Genomic DNA, 10,905 nt, shown 5'->3' with positions numbered 1-10,905 from the left:
TGACATTTAATCCTAGTAAAAATTCCCTGTTTTAGGTCAGTTAGGATCACCACTTTATTTTAAGAATGTGAAATGTCAGAATAATAGTAGAGAATTTATTTAAACTTTTATTTATTTCATCACATTCCCAGTGAGTCAGAAGTTTACATACACTCAATTAGTATTTGGTAGCATTGCCTTTAAATTGTTTAACTTGGGTCAAACATATATGGATAGCCTTCCACAAGCTTCCCACAATAAGTTGGGTGAATTTTGGCCCATTCCTCCTGACAGAGCTGCTGTAATTGAGTCAGGTTTGTAGGCCTCCTTGCTCACACACACTTTTTCAGTTCTGCCCACAAATTTTCTATGGGATTGAGGTCAGGGCTTTCTGATGGCCACTACAATACCTTGACTTTGTTGTCCTTAAGCCATTTTGCCACAACTTTGGAAGTATGCTTGGGGTCATTGTCCATTTGGAAGAACCATTTGCGACCAAGCTTTAACTTCCTGACTGATGTCTTGAGATGTTGCTTCAATATAACCACACAATTTTCCTCCCTCATGATGCCATCTATTTTGTGAAGTGCAGCAGTCCCTCCTGCAGCAAAGCACCCCCACAACATGATGCTGCCACCCCGTGCTTAACGTTTGGGATGGTGTTCTTCGGCTTGCAAGCCTCCCCCCTTTTTCCTTCAAACATAACGATGGTCATTATGGCCAAACAGTTCTATTTTTGTTTCATCAGATCAGAGGACATTTCTCCAAAAAGTACGGTCTTTGTCCCCATGTGCAGTTGCAAACCGTAGTCTGGCTTTTTTATGGCGATTTTGGATCAGTGGCTTCTTCCTTGCTGAGTGGCCTTTCGGGTTATGTCGATATAGGACTCGTTTTACTGTGGATATAGATACTTTTGTACCTGTTTCCTCCAGCATATTCACAAGTTCCTTTGCTGTTGTTCTGGGATTGATTTGCACTTTTCGCACCAAAGTACGTTCATCTCTAGGAGACAGAACGAGTCTCCTTCCTGAACGGTATGACGGCTGCGTGGTCCCATGGTGTTTAGACTTGCGTACTATTGTTTGTACAGATGAACGTGGTACCTTCAGGCATTTGGAAATTGCTCCCAAGGATGAACCAGACTTTTGGAGGTCTATAATGTTTTTTCTGAGGTCTTGGCTGATTTCTTTTGATTTTCCCATGATGTCAAGCAAAGAGGCACTGAGTTTGAAGGTACACCTCCAATTGACTCAAATGTCAATTAGCCTATCAGAAGCTTCTAAAGCCATGACACCATTTTCTGGAATTTTCCAAGCTGTTTAAAGACACAGTCAACTTAGTCTATATAAACTTCTGACCTACTGGAATTGTGCTACAGTGAATTTTAAGTGAAATAATCTGTCTGTAAACAATTGTTGGAAAAATTACTTGTGTCATGCACAAAGTAGATGTCCTAACCAACATGCCAAAACTATAGATCGTTAACAAGAAATTTGTGGAGTGGTTGAAAAACGAGTTTTAATGACTCCAACTTAAGTGTATCTAAACTTCCGACTTCAACTGTACATATGAGATGGGTGATGCAATATTTACAAACAATTAGTGACTAAGATACCGTAAAATAGTATAGAGTACAGTTTACACATATGAGATGGGTAATGCAAGATACGGAGACATTATTAAAGTGGCTAGTGTTTAATTTCCTTAAAGTGGCCAGTGATTCTTAATCTATGTTTATAGGCAGCAGCCTCTGATGTGCTGGAGATGGCTGTTTAACAGCCAGTGGTGTAGTATGGAATGCAATACAGTATATACATGTGAAATAGGTGATGCAATATGTAAACACAATTTAAAAGGGACTATGATACCGTAGAATAGTGTGGAGTGCAGTTTATACATTTGAGATGAGTAATGCTAGATACGGAACATTATTAGAGTGGCTAGTGATCCATTTCTAAAAGTGGCCAGTGATTCCTAATCTATGTCTATAGGCAGGCGCCCCTGATGTGCTAGTGGTGGCTGTTTAACAGTCTGATGGCCTCGAGATAGCTGTTTTTCAGTCTCTCGGTCCCAGCTTTGATGCACCTGTACTGACCTTGCATTCTGGATGATAGCGGGGTGAACAGGCAGTGGCTCGGGTGGTTGATGTCCTTGATGAACTTTTTGGCCTTCCTATGGCATCGGGTGCTGTAGGTGTCCAGGAGGGCAGGAAGTTTGCCCCCGGTAATGTGTTGGGCAGACCGCACCACCCTCTGGAAAGCTTTGCCGTTGTTGGCAGTGCTTCACCACACTGTCTATGTGGGTGGACCATTTCAGTTTGTCAGTGATGTGTACGCCGAGAAACTTGAAGCTTTCCACCTTCTCCACTGCGGTTCCATCGATCTGGATAGGGGGGTGCTCCCTCTGCTGTTTCCCGAAGTCCACAATCATCTCCTTAGTTTTGTTGACGTTGAGTGAGAGGTTATTTTCCAGGCACCACACTCCCAGAGCCCTCACCTCCTCCCTGTAGGCTGTCTCATCATTGTTGGTAATCAAGCCTACTACTGTTGTGTCGTCTGCAAACTTGATGATTGAGTTGGAGGCATGCTTGGCCACGCAGTCATGGGTCAACAGGGAGTACAGGAGGGGGCTGTGCACGCACCCTTGTGGGGCCCCAGTGTTGAGGATCAGCGAAGAGGAGGTGTTGTTTCAGATGACAAAGGCTACATTTTTTAAATAAAACAAACCAATAACAAATATACCAAACATTTTTTTATGTGATGTTACATCACAAAGCATGTGTTATAAAAGATGCACAGATATGGAGTCCTGAGGAAATCACAAAACAGATCACAGGCACTTGCCATGAGCGCGTAATGACAACTCATGATTCACCATTACACCAGAACCATTGATCTTCATGCAAGAACAAAATGAATTATCTTCCCTTCGTTAGCACAATAAATGCTATGGAAAGTAATTTTTGAATAAGTTACATGACAGTGTATTTCATTTAGTCAAGACAGATGACATTAAGGCAATGAACCAGAGTACAGTCAAACAAACCCCTCCAACACGATCAACATCACCATTGCAAAATATGATTCTGTATCTATTATGTGAGATATTATACAATATGTAAATAAGTTAAATATTTGAAAGATATTATTCATACATCTGGTATTATACAATGCCAGAAAAGACCATGTATTAAGTTATTTCAATAAGTACCGTACTTGCAGGGAATGCATTTGCATCAAAGCAACACCAAAAGCACTGACATTTCCTATAAAGTTGATACGAATAACAAGTCAATTTCTGTGAAATCACATTGGTTCGTTTTTTCTTTGAGTAAATCCACGAAAAACACAAAAGTTTTGGAGTGAATTGAGCTTTGGTATATCAACTGAAAGTGATGTATACTATTAAACATCTGTAAGAACTGTTTGATGAAAATGCATTTACAAGGCCTTTGAATACTGTTACACCAAGTAAAAAAAGGTGACATTACATAGCCCATATCAACCTGGCTTGTTAAATAAAACAATTAGAATTTTTTTTTTTAAGTACAGTTTACATAAAGCATTCGCTTCAGCCAGCCAGCGCACAGATGGAGATGTGACTGACTAACTAAAAGGTCATCTTCAATGGCACGTTCCTCAGCTCAGTCTTGTTTGTGGAAGGGCTGTATAAATAGACCAGTTAACTGCTGAGTCTGCAGGCTGGTATCTGTCATTAATTCAAGGTCCCTGCCCTCAAGAACAGCCCCACAGCTACAACCTCAGCCCCCCATAAACCATGAGTGACAGTTCCAACAGCTCTCAGTAGGGGGTGCTCACAGATCAGTTTCTGTGACTTCCATGACCCACACACAGACTGGGCTGGAAGTGGCAACAAAAGACTGGTTCCCTTTTGTCCCTCACGACTGTGTCAGAGTGATTCTGGAGGGAGGACCGGTCCAGTCAAGTCCGGTCCAGGTTCAGGAGATTGAGCAGATGGTGCTGCTGCCCTGGTTCTTCATGGCTTCTCTCTTCTTCAGCTCTCTGGTGATCCTCCTCCTGATGCCCTCCAGGTACAGACTCCTGTCAAACTGGCCTGCTCCCAGAGGAATACTGGGAAACACACCAGACAGAGAACAACAAATAAAAGTCAGGATTAACAAACTGTTCTAGATAAACTCAGATTTTCATTGACTGCACTTTTGGACACCTATTACTACTACTATTTGTACTACAGTGTACATGAGAGGTGTAAAAAAGCTTGCTGCTGGAACAGCTGAGAGGAAGGGGTGGGACTTACTTGTCTCTGCCGGGACGCAGTTTGACCTGGAACATGGCGATGACAGGCCGGTGGTCTGACGTCTTTATCGTTGAACAGCTGGTGTACTTTATCACTTTGATGTCATCCACCTGCCTGTTCCTGAACAGTATTCTGTCCTATAGCACACAGAGGAACAGTAAAATATAAATGTATATTATATTATATTTAAAAAAAGAGGCTTGCTTGAACGAATGACACAGGGTATGACTGATGCTGACACATACTGTGTATGAGGGAGTTCTCTGCTTGGAGGTGGTGTCGTACATGTCACAGCCGACATCATATTTGTAGGTGGGGAAGAACTGAATTGGTGCTTCCTGGAAGCCTTTAAAGATGGAACCTAGAACAGAGCATAATACATTTGTATTATATTTTGAAATATCTGTCACAGTGAGCGTGGTAACAATACATTTTGAGATATCATTCACAATATAATACATGTAATATTTGCCTAAACCTGTCTGGTTCTTCGTGTTAATATTGTTTTGTTCCATGTAGACATACCATCCTTCATTTCCTTGGAGAGTTGGTCATGGTGGAGCAGAGGGCCCATGTCCACACCCGGGTTCTGGTTTAGAATGGCCTCTACCCCCACACGATCTTTACTCAGACGGAAGTTAAAGTCCCCAAACCAGAAAACCTCATCAAACCGTGTTGTCACATCCGCTGAAAGATATGAAACAGAAATGTACATTTACACTGGTGTTTTTATTCAGTACTTGTTGCATGAAGGAAATACCATCATTTCTCATCACACAATAAGCATGCTCTTCTAGATGTAACAGCAATACTGCAATGAACAACTATTGTCTTGAGGAGTACGTACAGGATGTGGAGCGGTAAGGGTTGGTGTCTGGAAGACCATTAGGAAGAGCAAGTGCTTCAATGATTTTGTTGTAGTCCAGAATCCTCTCGTACACTTTGGAATCTCCAGCTAGAAAACAAGGACATTAAATGACCTAGGGTGTATTCATTACGTCTTGCAATGGAAACCGTTTATATTTTAAAAACCAAACAGAAGTAAACAGAGCAAACAGAATGAAACTGGGAGGGACCTACCAGAATTTGTCCAATAAAAACTTGTTTTAGTTGCAAAACATTTTCCATTTGGAGTAAACGGGTTCTGTTGCAAAACATTTAGCAACAGACTAAACATTGGCATAATGAATACACCCCTAGTTAGTAGTGAGACTGTATCCAAAGGCTTTCCACTTCCTGTTTACATTCACATCATGTATTGACATCACTTCCTGAACAACAGACGTGTCACTCACAGGTAAAATGGGAGGTGATGAAGAGGAAGGAAGTGCCAAAGAAGGTGAAGCCGATCCCCACAGCTCCTTTGGTTTTGATCTGAGACATGATGCGTGTTGTGACCGTGGCATGCTCCACTTCTGTTAGGAGATCCGATAATTACAGGGTACAGAGAGGGACCAAATCACATAATGTACTGTACACAAAATATTCAGTAGGTAGCCAGAGATCACCTTATAACATTGCCTCTCTTACAACATTTCAATAAGGGACAACATTCTGAGATTTGTTGATGGTAAAGGACTGATTCATTTTCCTCTGAAAATGTCGTGAGCCATTTGGGACAGACCTGAGCAGAACCAAATGAGGTCCCTCCTGACAAACACAGTGAGGTAGAGAACCCCGTGGGAGGCTGCGTAGAGCATGACGTAGTACGGCCCCAGAGTCTCTTGAAGACGGATCTCCCATTCCCTCCTGTGACACAGACACACATCAGCATAGAGTACTGAAGACTTCACTGATATCATTTTATTATGCACTCATACACAGTCATCTCATACCGGTCTGGACATCCCTCTTGGACTCCGATGATGTAAAAGTCTTGAGCAAATTCAGAGTCCGTCGGGAGCAACAGATCGTCTAGGTTGTTTGGAAGTCCCTGAAAAGCATATGGAAGCGGTCATTTTCCTTCATACCAGAATACCAGGACACACGTTATCAAAGAGTGAGTGTAGAATGTGTAGAAACATACGTTCATGCTCTAGGCCTAATGGTAAACAGTAGGAGCGGCCCCACCTTTTCTCCCTGCATGTTCCATGTGGCTATGTAGATGCCAACTCTCCTCTCTGGGAAGTAGCGGTCCAGCTCCTCAGCCCCCAGCAGGGCACCACTACCCATCACACTGCCCTCCAGAAAACTCCTGGAACACAATGAGGAAATGAACACTTAGGCTAATAACGGGAGGTATAGATACAGTTTTTTCCTGATTGGAAATATTATTGGCTACTTTGAACCAAACCCATTTAAAATGTCTGGTAGACTACATTATAAAATGTCAGTACCATGCACACACACACAATTTAAAGAAGGCTGCATATTATTGGCGCTGAATCACATTTCAAAACATAGGCTTCTTCCATAGCTGATATCGCACTGAAACATTTCAGATAAATCCCCAGATTCCTTTAACAGCTCCTTGCTGAGGCATGATGTGTGTAGCGTACTGAGACCCATCTTTGCTCCCTGAATGGTGGCAAAAGCTATGCTGATTCACTTGACACTTTCCTCTATCTGAATGAGCACTTACATAGCATAAGCCTGAGGCCTTCATTAAAGTATAGCTGACACCAGTGTTGCGAGAGCACACATCAATGCTAATGCTCTAACTGCAGATGTGCCATGGTAATAATTAGCCTTAGCCTGCAGCATAGTCTTCTTGGTTACGATTCAAAGCTCATGGTGACTGTGAGACTGTTCACAGTAGGTTACAATAGCTCAAATGCCGGTCTGTATTTCATGCAGAATACAGGCATATTTAACTCAAGGCCCACATCAATTCTTACCATGGGATGTCATGTGCCACATCACAGGAAGTGCATTTCGTTATCAATGCAATGGAATATCACCGAAGCCTGGCTATCTTCATTTTAGAGGTGCATCAAACATTCAAAGGATACTATATACACTGTATTTAGATACAGAATGTTAATCTAATACAGCATCAAAGCCATGAAGACTTCTAATAGCACTCTGATACCAGAGTCAATGATCCAATACAGGTAGAGAAGGCTCCTGCAGTAGGTATCTGGTCAGTAATCTGGAGAGGATATCCTGAATGAGAGTATTGTGAAAATACCTGTTCCTGACATCCCTGGGTCTGATGGGGTTCAACACGCTGAAGGTGGACTTCATGGAGTTGACAGAGATGTTGTCCGACACCATGTTATCCAGAAGCCGGCTGTCGCTCAGGTTCCTGTGCAGTTGCAGCCTCTCCGGCCCAGCTCTCCCCGGCACAATGCCATAATCCACGCAATCCCTGTCAATCCGATTAGCCGTCCTTAAGGATGCGGAAGCCAAGCTCTGCTCCAGAGCAGGAAATGGACCCGAGGGCTGTAAGGGAGCGAGGCGTACCTTGGAGGACCTCACTCGCTGCTCTGCAGGGTCACTGTGGTGGTCGTGGGGCCCCCGCTCGTACTCTGAAAGGCTCTGGCCCCTGGCTCTGAAGACGGGGGACCCTGATGGAGCCGATTGGGGTCCAACGACAGAGCCCTGTCCGTTCCTCAAGGTGGCAGCACCGCTCAAGGTGAACACACCTGTAACTGTTGAGTCCTCCTTAAGAGATTCTGTGGAGGAACCGGTCTCAGCTGGGTCGGTCAGACTCTCCTGGCTGTTCTTCAGTCTCATGCTTCTCACCTTCTCCTCCACCGAATCACTGTTCCCTCCCTTTGACAGTGCAGGGGGCTTTGGCAGCAGGGGTGGTCGGGGCTGGTAGGGACTGGTCTTGCTGCTTTGGTCTCGTACATCCTGAGGGAATTTCATGGTGTTGTTGAGGAGCTTTGTGGTTTTGTTGTCCTCTGTAGTGGGGTTCACAGGCCTATTGTCACCACTTACTCCTCCTGGATCCTTCCCACCAGGAACTCCACCAGGTAACACTCCACCAACGGGCTGAGAGGGGCTGCTGTCCTCCCCATTCTCAGTCATTCTCATAGCAGGCTGCACCTTCTAGGTGCATGGGGACTCCATTTGCTTAGAAGGAGATCATCTAGAAAACAATTACTTTAGCTACTATTATTGAGAATTGATTGATAATATGTATAATTATCTTTGATTGCTCAATTCTATTCCTTAAAATATGTTGCCCTGTTACTGATCTCACACAAGGTATAACGTTAAGATAGGTATTACATCATTAGGCACGATTAATTTGATTAACTAACTAGTTAGCTAACGTTAGCTAGTAAACTGCACATATGGTTGACTCATTATCGGTAGGTAGCTAGCTAGCTAGCTAAATTACTGCCTGAAAGTGGCAGCTCTGTTGGCAGCTAGCTAACGTTAACTGGGTGCTACATTTACTAGCTAGCTAAGCTAACGTTAGCTGATCACCTTTAAGGCTAGCTAACTAGATAGCTACGTCATCGTTAACATGTTATGCTCCTAGTTATGGGTTCTGCTAGCAGAGATAGCTAGCTAATGCTTACTATGCGTCCAATCTAGCTTGAGAAACGTAACTAATGTTAGCTGTGTGCTAGCTAATCTATGACAGCAGAACGCTAGTTAGCTAGGAACCTGGCAGTCTGGGAAAGACAAATGCATTAGACATGACGCTTCATTTAATCAAATGATTATCGTTAGATACCTGGGGGAGAGCAAAATCACGTTTCGTCCATTGCAGGGTTGTGAGAATACATCGTTATTGAGGTAGCTAGCTAGCTATCTTTAGCTTAGCTGGTTAGCTCCGAACGCTAAGCAAACTTTCCACTTCCTTAGTAACGCTTGACAACAGTTTTTGTTACCGTGAATACACATGCTGCTTGCATTGTACTTGTAGCGCCCCCTACTACAAATGCAGTAGTGGTAGTTATGGTAATAATAAGGCTATTAACATAGGCAAACCCTTTAGTTTAGTGAGCTATTTTGGGGTGGTTTCAAGGTGTGGAGTTACTATAGTGGGTTAGAGTGAGTATAAGCCTTGGATTTTGAGAGCTTGTGATAAGCTCAACATGTTTTAGTTTGAACATTCTGAATGCAGGAGTGATTTTTGTTTAGAATCCCGAGGCCTTTATTCCACCATAAAAAAAACATTGTAATTTGTTTGTGTGTAATATACTGAAACTGTTCTGACTCACAGCCACATACAAAACAGTGTGTGTGTAATGTATCCTCTATGTACCTCCTTACAGTATTAGTAAGTAAGGTATATCAACTGTGATGATTTACAAAATATACTTGTCTGTTTGTCACACACACACACACACACACACACACACACACACACACACACACACACACACACACACACACACACACACACACACACACACACACTTTTAACCAGAAGGTGTCATTTATAGGGCTATGTAAGTGCATCAAGTGTGCCTGCTTGATTCACAATAAAATATGAAATACATCTGATTCAACTCAATTATTGGCTTTTACATCTACAATGTGATGCCTCACCATAGGTCAACGAGGCTGTTTACCCAGAGTAAATACACATAACATTATCTGAGGTGTTTGATAACTGTTATGTTCCTGTGTTCACTCATGTTTAAGATGTTTACTAGCTCTCATTCAATGATGCTACAGCACAGAAGTGTTCTCCAGTGAATTACAGTGCTTTATCTGTGGGTGGGCAAACTCTCTGACAGTGAGTCACACCCTGGCAAAGAGCAGATGGAAGTTTCATGCAACTCTGCTCCTATTTGGTATCGTTGCATTTCATGGTTCCCTCTCACAGCTGAAAGCGAGATGGCTAAGGTAGAGAGATTCTGAGAATCTTGACAATAGTGGGTTCCATAATCTAGGACATCTGTGCACAGTAAACACTGTTCTTTCCATATAAATCTTATTAAATTATTCTATGGTTCTTTCATCGCTGTAAGATTAAAAATGCTGTTCTTTGACTACAGCTTAGCATTCAACACCATAGTACCCTCCAATCTCATCATTGAGCTTGAGACCCTAGGTCTCGACCCCGCCCTGTGCAACTGGGTCCTGGACTTCCTGACGGGCCGCCAACAGGTGGTGAAGGTAGGAAACAACATCTCCTCTTCGCTGATCCTCAACACTTGGGCCCCACAAGGGTGCGTTCTCAGCCCTCTCCTGTACTCCCTGTTCACCCATGACTGCGTGGCCAAGCATGCCTCCAACTCAATTATCAAGTTTGCAGACGACACTACAGTGGTAGGCTTGATTACCAACAACAACGAGACAGCCTACAGGGAGGAGGTGAAGGCCCTCGGAGTGTGGTGTCAGGAAAATAACCTCTCACTCAATGTCAGCAAAACAAAAGAGATGATAATGGACTTCAGGAAACAGCAAAGGGAGCACCCCCCTATCCACATCGACGGGACAGCAGTGAAGGTGGAACGTTTTAAGTTCCTCTGTGTACATATCACTGACAAAGTGAAATGGTCCACGCACACAGACAGCGTGGTGAAGAAGGCACAACAGCACCTCTTCAACCTCAGGAGGCTGAAAAAATTTGGCTTGTCACCTAAAACCCTCTCTATCTTTTACAGGCAACTGCACCGCCCACAACCGCAGGGCTCTCCAGAGGGTGGTGCGGTCTGCACAACACATCACCGGGGGCAAACTACCTGCCCTCTAGGACACCTACAACACCCGATGTCACAGGAAGGCCAAAAAGAT

The 10,905-nt window shown here is 43.4% G+C and overlaps 1 protein-coding gene across 1 annotated transcript; it reads right to left on the bottom strand.

Moving 5' to 3' along the window:
* Window positions 1-2,858: 2,858 nt before the first annotated feature.
* On the bottom strand, window positions 2,859-9,027 carry LOC139576989 (phosphatidylinositol polyphosphate 5-phosphatase type IV-like). The gene is made up of 11 exons (XM_071403666.1): window positions 8,891-9,027; window positions 7,388-8,293; window positions 6,328-6,451; window positions 6,093-6,190; window positions 5,882-6,006; window positions 5,553-5,672; window positions 5,105-5,212; window positions 4,783-4,944; window positions 4,503-4,618; window positions 4,258-4,394; window positions 2,859-4,070 (listed from the first exon to the last, which is right to left on the bottom strand). Exons 2-11 carry the CDS (start codon window positions 8,236-8,238, stop codon window positions 3,938-3,940), a joined length of 1,974 nt encoding a protein of 657 aa, XP_071259767.1. The 5' UTR covers window positions 8,239-8,293; window positions 8,891-9,027; the 3' UTR covers window positions 2,859-3,937.
* Between the last annotated feature and the right edge of the window lie 1,878 nt (window positions 9,028-10,905).

Source organism: Salvelinus alpinus, chromosome 5, assembly GCF_045679555.1.
Source record: "Salvelinus alpinus chromosome 5, SLU_Salpinus.1, whole genome shotgun sequence".
Classification (NCBI taxonomy): domain Eukaryota; kingdom Metazoa; phylum Chordata; class Actinopteri; order Salmoniformes; family Salmonidae; genus Salvelinus; species Salvelinus alpinus.
This window is presented reverse-complemented; position numbering and strand designations above follow the sequence as displayed.